This window comes from Xenopus tropicalis, chromosome 3 (genome assembly GCF_000004195.4).
Source record: "Xenopus tropicalis strain Nigerian chromosome 3, UCB_Xtro_10.0, whole genome shotgun sequence".
NCBI classification, from domain to species: Eukaryota; Metazoa; Chordata; class Amphibia; order Anura; family Pipidae; genus Xenopus; species Xenopus tropicalis.
Genome location: NC_030679.2, coordinates 115,741,192 through 115,760,107, shown reverse-complemented (window position 1 = coordinate 115,760,107; position 18,916 = coordinate 115,741,192). Strand labels below are relative to the sequence as shown.

At 40.2% G+C, this 18,916-nt stretch overlaps 1 protein-coding gene across 3 annotated transcripts in view; it reads right to left on the bottom strand.

Annotated features, from left to right (window-relative positions):
* Window positions 1-285: 285 nt before the first annotated feature.
* Window positions 286-18,916, bottom strand: part of lrrk1 (leucine-rich repeat kinase 1) — a 69,032-nt gene continuing 50,401 nt past the window's right edge. For all 3 annotated transcript variants that reach the window (XM_012959577.3, XM_012959578.3, XM_012959579.3), the window contains 18 exons: window positions 18,586-18,758; window positions 18,382-18,502; window positions 18,009-18,168; window positions 17,273-17,549; window positions 14,415-14,586; window positions 13,722-13,885; window positions 13,020-13,159; window positions 11,868-12,114; window positions 11,434-11,600; window positions 9,400-9,597; window positions 8,009-8,289; window positions 6,946-7,140; window positions 6,575-6,726; window positions 5,923-6,040; window positions 5,391-5,504; window positions 3,728-4,572; window positions 1,546-1,647; window positions 286-1,285 (listed from right to left, as the gene is read on the bottom strand). In XM_012959577.3, the coding sequence (XP_012815031.2) occupies window positions 1,108-1,285; window positions 1,546-1,647; window positions 3,728-4,572; window positions 5,391-5,504; window positions 5,923-6,040; window positions 6,575-6,726; window positions 6,946-7,140; window positions 8,009-8,289; window positions 9,400-9,597; window positions 11,434-11,600; window positions 11,868-12,114; window positions 13,020-13,159; window positions 13,722-13,885; window positions 14,415-14,586; window positions 17,273-17,549; window positions 18,009-18,168; window positions 18,382-18,502; window positions 18,586-18,758 (3,804 nt within the window). In that variant the 3' untranslated portion in view covers window positions 286-1,107. The remainder of the gene's footprint in view (window positions 1,286-1,545; window positions 1,648-3,727; window positions 4,573-5,390; window positions 5,505-5,922; window positions 6,041-6,574; window positions 6,727-6,945; window positions 7,141-8,008; window positions 8,290-9,399; window positions 9,598-11,433; window positions 11,601-11,867; window positions 12,115-13,019; window positions 13,160-13,721; window positions 13,886-14,414; window positions 14,587-17,272; window positions 17,550-18,008; window positions 18,169-18,381; window positions 18,503-18,585; window positions 18,759-18,916) is intronic.

The window sequence follows — 18,916 nt, the reverse complement described above, 5'->3', positions numbered from 1 at the left end:
ACATCATATTTAACCACTATGTTAAATCATTAATGTAGTACATTGTATATTAAAAAAAAAACAAAAAAAAGGAAAAAGCAAAAACTGTAACTCAAAAAACATCTTACATTGTAAATCTCTTCCGTTATAGCATCTGGCATATGTACATAGAATAATGACATGTAAATAAGCGGAGTCTGGATAATGGGAATATGGGCAAAATTATGGGTTTAAAATTTGATTGGGATAGGGACCTTAGGTCGTAAGCTCCCTGGGGCAGCAAATAATGAACTCCAGTGCGACATATTCATGTTTTGGGCCTTTATTGCACACACATATATATATATATATATATTCCATATTTATTGTACAAAAGTAGTAATACATTACAAATAGCCCACCCCAGCCTAAAAATGTGTTTGCATATTTATGCATTTTGTGCTTAGGTGCTGGTTGCCTGTATAACTCAGAGTAAAGGCAGTGCATCAGGGACGCAGAGAATACCGTGTAGGGAAAACACAAGCTGCAGAATAGAGCTACAATAAAGCAATTAATGGAACATAAAGATGTCACATTCAGATGGTGTAACAGAGATTCTGAATGGCTTTTTTAAAACAAAATGTATAATGGCTATGTAAAGTAATACAGGGTGGAAGATGTTATTGCCAGCAGCCAAGAGGTGGATTATGGGTTTCCTTGTTGTACCTCACCCCTGAATAGTAAAGAAGCTTGGTACTGTTTGGATGTATATTTTATACAGTATGTATCTGTAGTGTTCTCATTGCAATGCTCCTTAGTTAGTGACCCTAGGTAATACAAGCATGTAATAGAGCACTAAGGCTCCTTCCATCACTGAGAAAGTGGCAGCTTGCAGAAAGTGCTCTTCTACCTATGAAAAAGTGAGCAAGCAGGAGTGCTCCCCCCAGTGTTAGGATTAGGTACTGGATTTGCCAGTAAACAATCTTATGAGGGATACATAAGCATTCTAAATTTCTAGGATTTAGCTCTTTTCATCCACAAGATTTCCCATTTCCCTTTAGAGGGAATCTTCTGGTATATAAGTAAAGAAAAATCCGCAAAGAAGGGCTAGGTCCAGACCACATTCTAAAAGTCCAGGTGCTGCTAATGCTACCTCCTTTTCCTCATGCAGTTTTCCAGCCTTCTAAGTTCATCAGAGGCATGATAAAAAATGTTAAACTCCTCTGATCCCCAATTCCTCCAGACGGACAAGCAGCACCCTAGTGTCTCACTCTGCAAGCAGCACACAACCGAATCCTTGCAAAGAGCAGCAGCGTGGAGATGGACCCTAAAGAAAGCAGAACATAATGTAATTAGTAATCTAGGAGAGTTAAACTGGACACAGTCTTTTTGAGAACGACAACTCCCATCATCGTAACTATCCATGCCACCACCTTGACATGCCTGCTCTAAGGCCTTAGGCATATAAGTTTGTTTTTTTTTTTTAAATACATTTTGACACAACATGTACAATAACAGGCACCATATACTGAAAGGTATGAGAGTTTTGTGGCAACCAGTAGTGATTTTGAGGAGCATCATCCTTACCCTTGATTTTCTACTAGGCCAGTTTGTAACACAGCAATGACACGACCTCTTTGTCCACCACACTCCTTCTCCAGTCCAATGATAATAATGTCCCCTCCGCGCCTGTAAAATATTTCATTAAGCAGGAAGGTTTGGTGCAAAGTATATAAAAAAAATATCACATATGTAACAAAGGCTGACATGCACAAATAGAGACTACGAGAGACTTGGCTCCACACTGATACACAGAAACAAGTTTTATACACTAACCATAGAATTCCTTATATTGATTTAACCTCAGTGGCAGAGGGCTTTACAGCGTTAGTCACAAAATGAAACTGTGAGTGAGGTGTAGGTTTTGTTCTTTTTGGCTACGTGACTGGGGGAAAAATGCTTACTTTCACTAATTAACTTTCCTCTTGGAGACATGGAGAAGTGGTTTAAATTGTCTTGGGATGTTGCAATTTCCTTAACTCAGAGAGTCAATAAAGCTTTTCCTTATAGCGACTCCACATGAGTCAGAGGCATGAGGTCCAGTTACTGAGTGGAGTAACTGCAGAAACCTCTGCACGTGTTGCTAATCCCTTCTGGAGAATCATGTGTTTATGGGAGCAAAAAAAAAGTTTAAACAGAAAGAAATATGTTTGAATTGACCTCAGCCTGGATCTTCACTAGTCTGGTTTGCCGACACCCTAAAGAGGGCTAAAAGTGAACTATACACAAACTCATGACAACACACTAAATACTTCAGCAAAAACTTAGTAACAAAAATATCTAAGAACAGGAGGCTTTGTGCCAATGAGCAAACCTGAGTGTGGGACAGGAACACATATAGTCTCTATACAGTGCAAGTCATGTAAAGCTGCTTGGCTTACTCGATGTCCCAAACAAAGAATTTGTGCTAATTTCTTTCATATTTAAAAAAAGAAAAAAAATTAATAAATCATATGGGAACACGTGGTTTTTAACCCAGAAATATGATCAGCTTATCCTCAAGTTCTTTCACTAACATGTAATACGCCAGTCACTCCTGATTCCCAGCCCCAGGCCTTCCTTCTCCTGCTTTTACAAGTTTCGCTGAACATGGAGCCTCTGCCTGGACACACGACAAGCCTTTGTTGACAGTACTTTTAATGCCATGCTGTGAGCCATTCACAGCTTACAAGATGGAGCCTACTACCTATGACGTAGTTCAACGACTGCCGTTTCCTAAGTAATTCACATTTCTAGCAGGAAAAGTTGGAATGCAGGGTACAGGTACAAATAAACCATGCCATGGAGAACAGAAGCTTAAAAGCTTTGCTGTCGAGTGGCACATGTACCTGTGTGTTTTGCCATTTCATTGAATTCATAGTTTCTTTTCTACAGTACCTGCCTGTAAATACTAATAAAGAGGAAAGTGCTGCATGATGTGCATGGAGATAATGTAGGTCTCAGCCACTCCCCACTCTGGCTAAAGGTGGCCATGCACGGTAATATACTTGCTTGGTAAGGTTGCCAAACAAGCCACCTTGGGTGGGCGATATTGTGCTAATGCAATTGTTTGGCCTAGGATCACATTACAATGGCCCTAGATCACGTAACAATGACGGGGGCACGAGACGTCAGAGCGAGGACTGCATCAATGAGCCCAATGCGGTCCTCAATCCAACAGAAAAATCAAGCCTGCCTGATGAACATCTGCCTGAATTTTGGCCAGATATCGGTCAGGGAGGCCTGTTGGAGGGCCCCATAAATAGGAAGAAAAGTTGCAGACACCATCTTTGTGCAGACAACTTTGTGCAAGCATACCAGTTCTGATAGCCGCTACTGTGGACGCAAACAGTTGACTGCATATATGTTACACATAGTCATTAGCACAACTACAAAACTGCAAGCGGAAAGAGCTGATAGCCACATCAACTGCATGAGAACAAAAACTGTTGCCGTTGGTTGCCAAACTGTAGAGCTGACCACAACCCGAGGTTGGGAGAGATAAAAGCAACAGCTGTGGGGCATGGGATTAAGGCCAAATAGTTTTAGTGTTATTTTCTATCCTATTTTTCCAAACATTAGTATTGTGACTGTTACAAATACCTCTAACCATTTCAGCAGCTTTGGGCAGGTATTTTAGAAGCTGTAATCAAGATTCAACACCAGAACTCTGACAAGTCACTACAATGATTTGTATATGTGGCTGTGGTGTTTTGAAATGCATTCTTACCTCGGAACCCAGAGCAAATCTTTGACGACTACAATCCCAACAGCCTGCACATTGAGTTTTTCCTCCTCTGAAAGAGGTGTTCTGCCCCCCCAGCTCTCACTAGAAATTTTGTGTATAAGTTCTTGGGCTGGGTCTGGATCCTCACTATCTGTGGAAAATGGGGCACTACTGTAGCTGACCGGAGTGCTTGGCAAACTGGAGGAGGACTTAGCAGTCCCCTGAGGAATGGAAGAATAGAAGGATGACACAGAGCAATAATCGGTAAGAGAGTCTTGGTGGCTGAGAACTTGCATACCACGTTCTAGGCTGTAGATGATGCTGACGTTTGCTGAGCGGGGGCTATTACAGTTTGTAACTGGCAATGCAACAGGAACCACATCTGAACAAGGCTTTACTGTAAACATATCCCTTAGAGGACTGCTATCACCACAGAAGTATCGGGCACAGAGTTGGTAGGCTGCAGCATTATACATGACCAGAAAATTGGTCATATCATCCAATAACCAAACAGTCTCCTCTCTGTTAGTGTCTGTGCTTGTAACCATGGAGATGATGGATGATGGTGCACTAAAGGGTTCCAGTCTTTTTGAAATCTCAAGAGAGGTACAGTCCACTACAAGGACACCAGGTCCATTGCCATACCAGACCTCAGAACATTTATTGCAGATCTCCATGGCCAACACTGGGTGAGGTTTCTGACGTGGGTCATCATCTGTTATCTTGAACATGGAGCGATTAGCTGTGCGGGAACAGATGTAGGAGCAATCACTGCCTGGGATGCCACCACTTACTGGGAACACTGAAATCAGGCTGTCTGAAAGGCCAGCAAATACCAGGCAGTTCCCCTGAATAAAAGAAATATGGTTAATGAACAGTTATTTTTAATCAGCTTGTACTTGAAAAAGAATATAAAATGTCTTAAGAACTAAAATGGAAGAAACATAAAATAAAGATAAGTAGAAAGTAATAGTAGTGTCCATTCTAAAGATGACTATTAAGTCACCAGGATGATACTGGGGTCAGGTTTACCAGTAACCTATATACTTAATCATCGATGCAGGATGAGACCTGAGGTTGAATCAATCTTTTCCGCTTTGCAATTAGTTAACTGCACAGGGAACTCATTTGGGCTTGTCTGATGAAGACTACAGCCTACATATAACACCGTGGAAATATGAGCCAATGATTTGGGCTAGACTACTTTGTAGCCTCTTGGAATGGGCCACATGCACCTGCCCTAAAAAGGCCCCATTATAATCTGCCGCTTGATATTTTGACAATGCAGCAAGGATTGCCATATGTCTTGGATCTCACTATTTATAGATCTAAAACTACTTTATAATTATATATTATAAATATCTCTTAGATCTCTGTACCCCATCAGTACTGTTACACAAGGGGTTTCCAGAATCTGGAATCAGAATACCAGCATAGCATTCTTATTCTGATATTTTGTCTATTTGCAAATTTTTTACTTACTTCTTCTTACTTACTATGTATATTACTCACTTATATATTACTGTTGGACCTGCATCCAGGGGCGATTCTCACCCTGGAGCTGCCCTGAGGCTGTGATGCCACCCCCCAGCGCTTACCTTTCCTGTGCCGGAGGGGGGGCTGCATCTCTCAAATACTACAACATAGCTGCATTGGCTGTCCTCACCTTTTCCATATTCGCTACAAGGAAGCAGGTCACAATGGCAGGGGTGTCTATCACCTTTAGTGCGACACTTAGGGGGCACATGCCCTGCAGACTAAAGATAGATATCTTCTGATCCTGCAGATAAAGATTACATCATGTACTGGGTAAAGTAGATAATTTTCAATTACTTATAATGACAACAATCTGGTTAATCTCATGTAAAATAGGTTCCAAACACACTTTGTTGTATTTTAAACAAAACTGCTTCTTCCTATACAGAGTATCTAATCGTTTCTTGGCATATAAAAAAATATATAAAATAGAACTGTGTCCAGTTACGATGCTTAAACTCCTACATGCTTGGCTTGTACATTGCATTTTCCCACAGAAAACCAGAGATAGGTTACATCAATCTGTTTGTCCTTCCATTGTCACAATAATGTTAAGGCATTTCAAGAATGGGGGCAATAAGACAGTAGTACCATTGTATGGTTGCACAGAATAAATAAGGCACTCTCGTGTACATTAGTCCTAAATAGGTTTCCCTTCCTACCTCTGTTGCAATCCAAAGTGTATTCTGTACCCTTTGCTGGCAAGACATTCTCATCCCGGGGCAGCTCAGAGTCTGCACTTCCACCTGCCCTTTCTCAACATCAACCACGGTATAATTCCTGAAAGAGAGGAGCAAGCTAGTGTCACCAAGCAGAATATTGCAGCTGCAAATTCTTACATGGGGTTTAATGTTCTGTAAGCCAGGTATTCTTAGTTAAATATGAATATTAATGGTGGTAGAAGGTAGAAGATTGGCAAAAAAAAGTGTCAGTCAAACTTCCCAAGATATCAGGCTATTTTTTGTGTGCAAATATTTAAAGCTGGAAATGTATATGACACAGAGTATCTGAAGAAGGACAGAGACTTTAAACACTTTGTGTTTTTGTTTGTAAGAGAAATATTAAGAACATGTTACCATTTAACCTTAAAGTCACTAAAAGTTGTGACCTAGCATAATATGATTTTTGTATGGGATGGTAAGCCAAGCAGTGCCACAGAAATAAAAAATCATAGGATTTCTCTGTATAGAGAACTATAAACACTGTGCCAACATAGATACCGTTCCGTACAAAGTACAAATTATGCAAGATATGTGAAGGCCCTTCAATCACACTGAGAATTTTAGACTAGCAAACAAGCACTGGTGTACATACCTTGATGTCCCTGTTCCTACCCAGAATACAACTGTGCTCTCTGGTTCTCTGGATGAGCAGAATGATTCCTGTATCCCACAAGACAACTGGTACTTAAAAACTGTGAAGCTGGGGTCATTCATACGATGGACAACTGATGAAGCTAAAGGCCGCTATTTTGAATAGAGAATGAAACAGAGTTCACAAAGCAGCCTGAGTTGTTGCTCTTGATTTACATGAATGGAATACTTTCAGTTATAAGAACAGACCAGAGGTTACAACTGATAATGACTTAATGTGTCAGTGAGGCTGTATTCAGAAAACAAATACTACAAGTGAAACATGCACTCAGTAAATACTAAGGCAAATATTGCTGGCTTGTGGAATTGTACCTTTTCAGGCTTCGTGTCCCAACATTCCATCATCAGGTCCTGCAGATGATGGAAGTGAACTTCCTCTGGGCGTCCAAGAACTGGACGAATCCCCTTGGACAGTTTCTTGGAAATCTGCAGCTGGTGCTGGCCCAAAGATGGTCTCTGGCCTGACAATAGCTCATACAGGACCATACCATATGAAAACATATCCACCTACCAGAAAAGAAAAAAAATGGAAGCACTCAACATGGTATAGGCATAATAAGCAGCAGAAGCAAGAAACATTGTGGAGAGGCCACAAAGGCCCGGGCCTAGGGCGGCACAAATTTGGGGGCGGCATGCCGCCCCGCCGCACCACAATCTTAAGCTTTTTCATCCATATGGAGCAGTGGGGACCTCTCCCCCACTGCTCCATTTGCAAATGTTTACACCCTGCATGCACGTTGGGGAGGGGGCGGTGCCGATTGCACGTTCACGCATGCGCATGGGGGGGGTGTGCTGATCGTGCACATGCGTGGAGGGCGACGGACAGGGGCGGCAGGATTACAAATCCGGCCCTGCCTACGGCAGAGACTGAAATAAGCCAGACTGAGCCAATGTTTCATGGTAGGATAAAAAGGCTTGCATTAATATAGGAGAGGAGGAAGGGCTCTCAGCCCTTTAAGCTAGCTACAGTGATATTTGTAAAGAATTCCTTTTTGCTTTTTTAGATATACCTGAAAGCCCAGCTTGAAGCTAAATTAGGGCTAAAACTATGGCTGAATAGTTAAAAAGTCCAAACTGTAACCCTGTCATGAACTAAGGTGGTCCCTGATAAGAGGTTGAACCTCTGTGGGGCTCTTCAACCAAAAACATCTGGCATCCACTGGTTTAATATCTAATAATATCTAATAATGCTAATAGGGCAGCTTGAAAATATACAGGAGGCTAGATGTGCAAGACTAAGTGCAATATTAAAGAAGTGTAACAGAACAGAGCCATGTACAGTACATGTTATTATAACTGCCTTACATAAAAAAAAAGTTATTTATTTGATCAGAAAACAAATATCAATCTCACAGCTGACCCAGTTGACAGTTACCTTTTCATCATACACAATCCGAGGACGGATTTCGGGTGCTTGATATCCTGGGGTGCCTTCCACACCCAGGGCTCCCTCATGGAATGACAGCCGCGAAATGCCATAGTCTGAGAGTTTGATTATCACAGCTTCCTTGACATCCAGGGACCAAACCAGGATGTTATCTGATTTCAGGTCACAAAATATTATATTCTTTTTATGCAGGTAGGACAGCCCAGATGCAATTTGATAGGAAATACGCTGAGTGAGCATGTGACCAAGAGGCATGAATGAACTTGCATCTATAAGATAAAGACAAATAATTAGTTCCCATTATATCATCCAATGATTTTGGTCAGTCGCCCCTTCAATAACTCTCCAGATTAGTCTATTGTGAGCTACACTTCTTGCTTGGGTTCACTACGAATGGTGATGCTAATGCTAATAAATAGTTGAATATGTCCAAGACAAAAAACATCATATTTCCTTCAAAATGATGGCCCTTCCCTCCATTCACTCTAAACCCAGTTACCCAGGTAGGTGTCGACAGAGACCTGTGTGGACCTGTGTGGGTCCAACTGGTAAGATCTGCACCCTACTGGAAGATCCACACACAGACCAGCAACTTGCATTTTTACCCTTAATCCGATGAACAAATGCTTTATCTACATCATAATCCACTATCACCTTACCACCATAAAACTGAAATCAGTCTGGAATGATCCGCCTCTTCTTGCATCAAACAAGATCTCATATTAACCATGTTCTCAGTGCCCCTTATCAATTACTTTATGAAGGAAGAATTGCAATATGGTTTATTTGGGTTCAGGAGTGCCTGCCTTTCATTGTTTCGATTTCCATACTTTTTTGTTGGGCCCTTTTAAAGTGCTTCTCTCAAGTAATGGCATGCTAGCTATATGTTCAGGTTCTCATGGATGTATTTGGATGTTAGCACAGCAACACAACATTAAACTTTAAAATGTTTTATATGGACTCGGCAGGACTTGATATATTTATTATAAAAATGTTGGTTTACTTATTTTGGCCCACTTTCAGTTTCCTGTTTTCTTCTTTCAAATGACACCATATGATTTGTGGGGATTAGTATGGTGCCATTTTTTCCAACATGCATAATCATAACACTGACCCTTATTTGAAAAAAGAGGCCAGAAGGATATAAATGTCTGCTGTATATACATGGCAACGAGATCATTATTTGCAAGACCAAACAAACAAAAAAATCATGCAAAGAAAATTCCTACAAATCTTCAAGCTATGAAGCTTTTAGCCTCCAATCATGTGTGTATGGAAGTGTGGGTGGAATTGCACAAGGGACTCAAAGCACATAAACATGGTTAGTAACAATTTTGTGGTCTGTGCAGTGAACTGATCCCGGATGTAGTGGTAGTCACCTTGGGCTGTTCCTGCCAGCACTGTGTTGAGGCTCCCCAAAGGTGCCAGCTCCAGGGCAAAGCACAGTGGATGGATGCTGATGCCAATCAGGGAGACAATGCAGGGGTGCTGCAGAGTATGGAGCATGCTGGCCTCCTGACGGAATTCCGAGAAGTTTCTCATGGCGTCCATTGCCTGCAAGTGCTTGAACATGGTGTCTGGAATAGGTAAGAAGAAATGTTTCCATTAAGGCTCAGTGATCAAAGGTTTTGCATATTCTCACCATCTGGAACTCACAGAGTTCAAGCCTAGTTTATATGACTTATCTCTTTATTGTATCCAGTGACATAACAGCCCATCTGCCAACATTTAAACATTTGGGTTATAAAGTCTGGAAGCCATTAGTGCCTGAACCCAAAGCATAATTAAAGAGTTAATGTAAAAGCAGTTTAACAATATTCAGTGATATCCAGCGTGCCTCAGTGGTAGCAGTAAATATGGCAGCTGTCATTTCTGTATAAATACCAATATTAAGAGAATGTCTTTATTATGGAATATAAGTGAAAGCACTTAGCATTCTAGATTAATTACAACTACCATGACTCACTGATAGATCCACAACATAGCATTGAGCCACTGAATGTGTAAGTGTTCATGCAGCATGTATTAAAATTAAGGTTTGAGAAAGGTTTTGACACTGTATACCAGCCCTACTTGTGGGAAGTTTTTACCACTTATGGCTTTGGGCCCAGATTCATGGGTTGGGTCAAGGTCCTCTATGCATGACACCAAACTAAGGTCCTAGCCATTGAACCCTTGGCAACTCAGATAAGTCTGAACAGAGAAATTGCGGGGTTTCGATTAGGAAACTTGGTAGAGAAAGTGTCATTGTATGCTAATGACATGCTTTTATATTTGGCAGAATCTAAAAACTCTCTCCAAGCTCTGATCTGGCTATTAACAAAATTTGGTAAATATTGTGGACTTAAAAGTTAACTATAAGTCCTTAATCCCACCAAACAAGCCCATACAACTGCGTTTCTGAATTTAGATATTTAGGAATATGGATCCATATGTATGTAAAAAAGGTATCACCCAGCTATGGGAAAGAACCTTGGTCTGGCAAAATCACCCCTTTAGAAGTCAACCTCCTCAGGTGAGCAACCCAGGCTGGCCCTGCAGACACTGAAAGCCCCTCTAACAGGTGGCTGATTGGCCTTACAAACTTCCAGAGGTATTTCCTCGCCAGCCACTATTTGCTATACCTAGAGAACAACACCCCCGGAGAACAGTAGCGGAGGGCTTAATATCACTCAAAATAAACAAATGTTTTGCCAAAATGGGCCCCTATATGGGGCAATAAATACCTTGCACATTATAATTTGGTGCCCGAGATTGCCAAATGCGCAGCAGCAGGGATCAAAACCTTAGAAGAAGCTGATGGAGACTGCAGACAATTTAATATGCTCCAGGTTGAGTTTCAACTCCCAGAAAATGTTAAAAAAATTGCTCCAAAATGCACTAATGTGTATTTAATGCATTATATACAGTCTATACATTGTTTTTGGATAGGGTATATATTCCATATGTTTTGTATGCACATTATATATGATGATATATAATTGTTTTCTTTTGTATTTAAATTGCTTTTTCTTTTATCTGTAAGGCAATTTTTTTTGGAAAATGAATAAATAAATTTAAAAAAAAAACCCAAAATGCACTAATGTGGCAGCACATCGGTGCAATGACAGTGGTTGGGTTCAGTTCCAGTCTGGAATTGACACTAAGGCAGGGCACTATTTGCAAGCAGTCTGGATGCTACCCCTATGCTGGTGTGGGTTTCCTCTGGGTACAAATGGGCTGCTTAACTGGTACCTGGGAAAACTAACCATAATGTGTGTAAATCCAATAGAGACCTTAAATTGTAAGCTTTACTGGGGCAGTACATTATGTATAATCACTGTGTACAGAATAAGTAATTTCTATAAACTAAACGAATGGATAAGAATTAGAAAACTGAGGCAAAATGTGAAGTGAATGCAGAATGAAAATACCTTGCATGACCTCTGGAGATGCCCGACACTTAGAAACCTGAAACATCTTCACAGCCACAGGCTTGTGCTTATATTCAGCTCGGTATATCACTGTGCCACTTCCTCCCTGACCCAGAATGTTGGAGCTCTCCTGTGAGTATTCTAAGTCATTGATGTCAAGGAAAAGCCTGTAACAGAGAGACACAGGACACATTAAGGTAGAAAAAATACTTAATATTGTTACGACTGTTATTGAAGAAATAATCCAGGTCTTCTACCGGCATCACCTATTTACATTGTTCTCCCTGAAAAGATTTAGGCAAGTATTGATGTGTGAGGATAGCCAATAGCCTCCTGCAGTCATGAACCTAAAATGCATAGTAACCTTAATGATGAATACAAATATAAAACAATTTGTGTTGAACTGCCCATTTCATCTGATCTCCTGGTATTACCTTGAAGGAAAGTCAGTCATGAAAATTTCTGGGACCAGTTCCTGCAGTGGCACTGCATGTTCTGGGTGGTTCGGGCATTCCAAATAATCCTTCTCAACAGCTGCTAGGACGCAGTCTTCCATATTAAAGTAATGTGGGGTATTCTCATTATTTTTCTTCTCTTGATCACTAGCGACTGTGGTACAGCAGTGGCAGGGCACACATTGCTCCATCAGTAAAGTGCCATCACTCTCTGTGGCTGTAAGGGCTGTGGGTATCAGAACAAAATTAGAAGAATACAGACTGGAGGGCTCAGAAGCCAAATGAATGAGGTCATGTCAAAAAGAATATTTTTTGAGCAACACCCTCCAAGCAAACACCAAATGGACATGAAGGTTATCCTGCCACAAACATTTCTTGTAGGGTGCTTGCCATCCCAGCATATATTATAGGAATTATATGAAATATATCTATATGTATTATATATTGATATATAAACCTGCTTATTGGCCACTATCATGAATGGGAATCTGCTTAACTTGGCTCAGTTCTGACAGGCAGCTTGTATTGTATATGAGCAGAGAGGAGTGGGTGGGGTCCAACCATTCTTGACTGACATCTAAAGTTCAACCCCCACCTGCTCATCTTTTCTATCTGATAGAAAACCTGGAAAAGACTCAAAGAAGGTCTGAAAATTCAACCCAATTCACCCTTACATTGTCCTTTCCACCTCACTCACCTGAGTCACTAACAAACACGAATTTATTTCTTGGTTAATTATGAGAAAAACATGAAAGAAGCGACATATCACTTTCTTTTTGAGCAGCAGCAATCAAGTTATTTAGCACAAAGGCCTAGTAATTTGAAACATACTTGCAAAGTGAGCTGCCAGGTGATGTAGGAACAGTAAATTCGCTCGGGTGCAGGCACATGTAGCTGAAATACGCATAAAAACGCAAGAGTGTGCATTCTCTCGCGTTTTTATGTGTATTTCGGCTACATGTGCCTGCACCCGAGCGTATTCCACTTATTTGGGTGCAGGCACATGTAGGAGCCGTAGGGTGGTATTGTCATTAAGCGATTTTCCGCTTGCCGAAAATATCCGCCCTACGCCTCGTCTGCCATCAGCCTTAGGGAAAAAAACAGATTCCTTAATTATGCAGTCAGCATTACCTGGGAACCACTGATCTATGAGAGAGTTCACATGGTCTGTGATAAATGCCATAGCAGAGAAATCTCTCAGCTCAGACTGGCAAATTATTTTAATCCCACCATTCTTCTTCTTCTTCCAGTTAATGTCTGATGACTCAACACTGTGGAAATGAAAAAAATCTTTGATGCCTTTTCTTAACATCAAGCAGTAGTCTCTTACATTTTATTTTATGCTAAAGGCTGCAGGCACAGCACAGATTAGAGAGTATACATATATATAATATATATATTAGTAATGTTCTCCTCACAAGATATTATTGATAACTGGTGCCATGTTATTATGCCATAATACATGGATGAGTTTTTGAACAAGCATAGTATCCAAGGCTATTGTGGTACTAAAATCCATGTGTATGTGTATATATATGATGTTGGTATATATGGTTTATGTATGTGTTATTTATAGATAAGTCAGTATAGATTTGTGTGTGCTGGGTTTACATGGAAGGGTTGAACTTGATGGATTCTGGTGTTTTTTTAAACCCATGTAACTATCCCATCTGAGGATTGTACCCACCTTCTCATCTGAGGAATGTCTCTTTATGTAGGGAATGCTTACTATCCCTCTCACCTATAGCATCCTCTCTTAAACATGAGCAAGCCCTCTTCTACCTCTCCTCTTCTTAGGTATCTCCCCCCATACCTAAGGTATTTCTCCCTTACCTGAGGTAACCCCCTTCAAAGGTGACCATTAGGCCTTCCTGCCAGTAAATGGTCTGATTCCTCTTCACTCGGAAGGTGCTACATCGGTTCCTCTGATACCCAGTGAAGCTGTAAATTGCAGATTTCCTGTTTTTTGTCTTGGTGTTTTTCTTGCTTTCAAACAGCTAGCACATTATGAACAATGACACATTAAAACCTGGAACATTTTACTCAAAATTTGCAATAAAACTTAAAACTGATAAAAAAAAATGACTACTCAAACTAATTTCAGATGTGAAATCTGATACCAAATATGCCAGATGCTAACTAAACAGACAGGTAAGTAAAGTTCAGATGCTTTGCAATTTATCACCTGCAGTTATTTTTTTATACAACTACAATTCATTGCACCTGCTTTGCCATCAAGATCTATTTTACCCATGTGAGCTATCTGGTTTGATTATAGCTTTGGGTTATTTTTGTTGTGCACATAAATAAGCCATCTCCTTTCATATGTAGAAAATGTGAACTCAGCCAGCGCTGTATTATACAATGTGAATAGATGCAGTATCACCTTACAGAAAAGTGATTTGTTCTGTTTCATGTGCTGCCATCTGCATAGTAATAACCACAGCCTGGATGATAAAAAATGTGCTAGTGGCAATGCTGATACATAACGTTACAGGCGTTCCCATTCCTTATCTCTGAGCTCACCTGGAGATCCATTTCTGCCAGACTGATCAACATCCGAGCTATGAACCGCTGCCAGAACCCAACAGGAACAAAGCTCATCTTAAACAACCTCTGAACTGTGCTTCCAGTAAGCTGCCGCAAGCTGTGGATGTCCAGGCCGGGCTTTGTCGGCAGCAAATGTGGCAAAAGGTAACTACAATAAGAGTCAGAAGACAACATCATTTAAAATCATGTGAAGACAAACAGAACCCCTAAATGCGATCCATTAATTTGACCTCTGACGAGGCTTGCAATGCATCAGTACTTACAACGAAAGTCACCCATTTAATATGTAAATTTGAATGACTTCATGATTAGTGCCTTTTTGAATATGGACAGTACTCTGATCATATAATTACCAATTAGTCACTGACCATTTCAGCAGGGTCAGTTGGAATTAAAACTATTTTAGCCCTGATAATAGTAACATGTAAAAACAAAAGTAACAAAAAAAAAGTAGGGTCCCTGATCTACCTGTTAAATAGGGAATTATGCCCTTGACCTCTTTCAACTCTCCCAATTCAGGGTGTTTGTGTATCTGGATGGAGGGCATGGGTGTGCAGCAGTGGGGCTACCATTGCTAATGGCCTTCTTTCTGCGACCCTGTGAAGGGGCTTAGTTTACATAAACCTCAGACTGAATATGTCCTAGTTCTGTCGACAGTTCAAAGACACCAAAGGTCCATTTACAAAGGAAAATGGTGAAGGGGTTGGGTATCCATTCACCACACAGACGCTACCTACAGAGGAAACTCTTTTCCGATGTGAAAACACGTGCACGCAGCCTGCCTACAGATTTTATTTTTTGTTTAACAGTGATTGTTCTTCTCCTTACTAGACAGTTTTTATTCTCCCTCTTCCACAGCTAATGGAAAAGATCAGACTTGGCAAGAGTCAGGAAATAAAAGAGCAAGAACAAGGCTTCTTGGGTTGCTCATAGCATATCGCTTTAGGTTAGGAATGGTGTCACTTTAATGCAAAGTAAATGGGAGAAGAGTAGAAGTAGCAGAATAAATTAACGGGAAGGTTAATAAGACTGTGTGGTATTAATGAGTATGAGACAGGCTTGCAAACTAACAGACAAAATTAATTGCAGTTTTGTGTTTTCAACAGTAAAGATGCAAATTATTAACGTGCTAGCATTTAATATATTATCATACTGTATGGCTTGTGTGCATTCATGTGTATCTGCAAGGAAGGAAGTTGTGCATCACCCACATTGTTCAGTAGGCTAAAGTGATGGGTGAGTTGGGGGGGGGGTTCTCCCTCTCTTCTTTTCAAACTCTCTTTTTAAAGTATGACTATTAAACAAATATATATATATATATATTACTACACCATGAGGTGCATGGCAAAGGCAGATACAGATATAGGAGGTCATCTGAGGCCCATGGCTCTGGGAAGGCCAAATCCACCAAACAGTTACATTCAATGAAATCCTTTGTTTTTAATTGTGATGTTGAAATTAACAGAAATTTCCTGGGAGTGTGGATCCATCTGGTTGCAAAACAACCTCTGGAATGGGGATCTACTGCAATACTATAAAAAAAGTGAATTAGATATTCTAATTTTAGTTTTTAGATTAACCCATTTATACACAATTAGATTCAAGGAAATTCATGATTAGTTTGCCTATTTTCTATTCATTCCTATGGGATTTTTAGAAGTGTATTTATAAATGGGTGAATGTTGGAGTTCACCATTTGATAAATATGCTTCTAATCCCAGGGAAGAAAAGACAGTGGGTGGATTTTTCTGTGATACTTTAATCACTTTTCATAAATGTACCCCTAAGTGTACTTGAATTTCTAAAGAAAAAATAAAATACATTTTCACTGAGGGGGGCCTTAATGCCCCAGGTTATTAAAGTTCTTGTCCATAAAGCTCACAATCCAATTCCAAAAAGAGTTCTAGAAGACTTTTTTTAAGCTCAATGAATAGAAGTGTCTTTCTGCCCAGACTTGACCTGATTTACAGCTGCTCCAGCAAAGCCTGACAAAGCTGGCATTATAAAACTTGGCAACATGCCTACAGTTTGGGCCATGTTCCATTACTTAAAGGCTGCTCCTTTATAACTTGCTCGGTGAGGAAAAAGGAAAACCTAACTAGAGTCTCCGCTTTCCAAGAACTGGTAAATGCAATGTAACTCTCCCAAATAGGCCACGTTTAAAAAAGAATAAAGCTTAATTCACACGTATTTCATAATAGTTTCAACAATAATAAATGGTTCCCCTCATTTCTAACATGAGACATGCTGTGCTGGATGCAGCAGGCTATAAATTGAACTTATCATTGGGATATCTTCTAAGTACAGCCATCCAATTAACTGTTTAATGCCAAACACATGGGATGTAATTAACGTATTCACTGATAAGCTTGCAGAGCTCTGTCTTGCTCTTCTGAGAGTAAGAATCTGAGGTAATGGTACTGATGGCAACAGAGGCATGTAAACAGCCAGAGTCAGCACTATGTTCACACAGATCTTGTATAAATTGGACAAAGGGCAATTTAACCATTTATTTGCAGCATGAAACGCACAACTCAAACACACAAATTAATCTGGAAAATATTTAAAAATGCAAATACAACAAACAGAATGAAATGCTGTTTATAAACGAATCCCTTACTGTTTCTTTAAAACCTTTTTAACTTAGCTTCAGGAATTGTATCACAGTTTTAGAATATAAATCATATTCAAGTTTCAGTCTCTGTTATACTGCTACAGGTACAACATGCTCCTTGATATTAGGTGTATCTATAGCAAAAGTATGGACATACTATATACAGAAAGCGGAGCATATCCACTTATAGTTAAATTGAATAAATTCTGTATATTCCCACCTGTTATTGGCAACAGGAAGAGCAATCTCAAACTTTGCCAGGAACTGAAAATATTGCTCTTCAGTCTGTTTGGTGAATCCAGTTCCAACCAGCAGCATTCTGAGATCTTCTGCCTTAATCACCCCATTCCGGGCCACAGACTTGGAGCTCTTAATGTTAATAATCCTCTCCAAACATTCTGACAACCAAACAGGGTCCAAGAAGTAAAGGTTTCTTAGGCCATGGCTAGTGTCAGGAAAGTGAAGCAAAGTCCCAGTTTCTATCAAGAAACCGATCGCTGCAGGATACAGAGAAGAAAAGGAAATTAATGATATTGCCCCTCCCACAGGCAGGGCTGCCTTTAGTGGTAGTGAGAATCACAGCAAAACAGTGAGGCCCCATTCTTTTTTTTTTTTTTTTTAGCGTCTGTCGTAAACAGCTCTGCCTAAAGCCACTAAAAGAATGAAAGCTGTATAGTAGCTAAGGGCAGGAAAAACCACATATATCAGAAACCTTTGCCCCAAATTATCCTAATATATAGCTGATATATAGGAAAAGAAATACCCCACATATGAAGATGCTAGGTACTAGGTGGATGCCATCCCGTGCCTTTGCCCAAAAGCAATAATAATTAATAACCTGCATTGTAGAATGTAAATAATGCAATATAAATACACAAGCTAGCACAGATAATGCCCTAATTAAAAATGTTCCAATGCACATACTGATTCTCACTCATTCAATTTGGGTCACATACCTGCCTGCATGTCTTCATAATCGCGTATATCGTTTCCAGGGCTCTGTTCAATAATCTGTTCTATCTGCTCATCAGTCAGGTATTGTACCTCATCCCCTTGAGCTCGTCTCTGCTGCTCAGCTACCACAGCCTCCTGAAGGTTCAGGTAGCTTCTCGGGATCTATTTGCATAACCAGAAAAGACAGAGATTTTGGATAGAGGATATGACCCCATCACCAAAAGGTAATTATATAAATTTTGCGGCCACTGCAAAGAACTGATTCTGGTGTTAAGACTGGCCATGCTTGAGAGATATCCCATGGAGTATTTTGAGCCAATAATATTTTTTTGACTCAATTAATCTGAAATATTGTTTGTAGAGCATAAAACGTACCAGCCTTCCCACTAGTTTTTGGGATCCAATGGTACTGCCTACATCCCTCATATTGCAGGCAGCATGGAATATCAGCTGGCGCAGACCATCGAGTCCCTCCAATGTTTTGCAAGAGAGTTCACTGAATAGTGAAAGCCAGAGGAAAGAAAATTACATAAAAATTGTAACATAACATTAAACACCCTTAAGTTAAAATGTGCTCACTGTAAGTGCTTGAAAGTGATATCAGGGAACCCAGTTGCTCTGGAGCCAGATGGGGAGCGACACAATGCCAGAACATAAGCTCGAAGAGTGGCAATTCTCTCCAACCGGAATTTGGTTTCTATGAAGTCAAGGTGCGTCCCTACAACCAGAACAACGGCATTGGGAGCTTTTGCCTGGAAAACAGATATCAGCTTTATCAAACAATCTGGCTACGTCAAAAAATCCAGTAACAGATAAAATAGATGAGGTGGCATTAGTAAGATTGGCTGCATGGTAACTTTTTACTTTTCTTTACAGCTCTATACCATTATCAGTATTAAGCTAACATTTT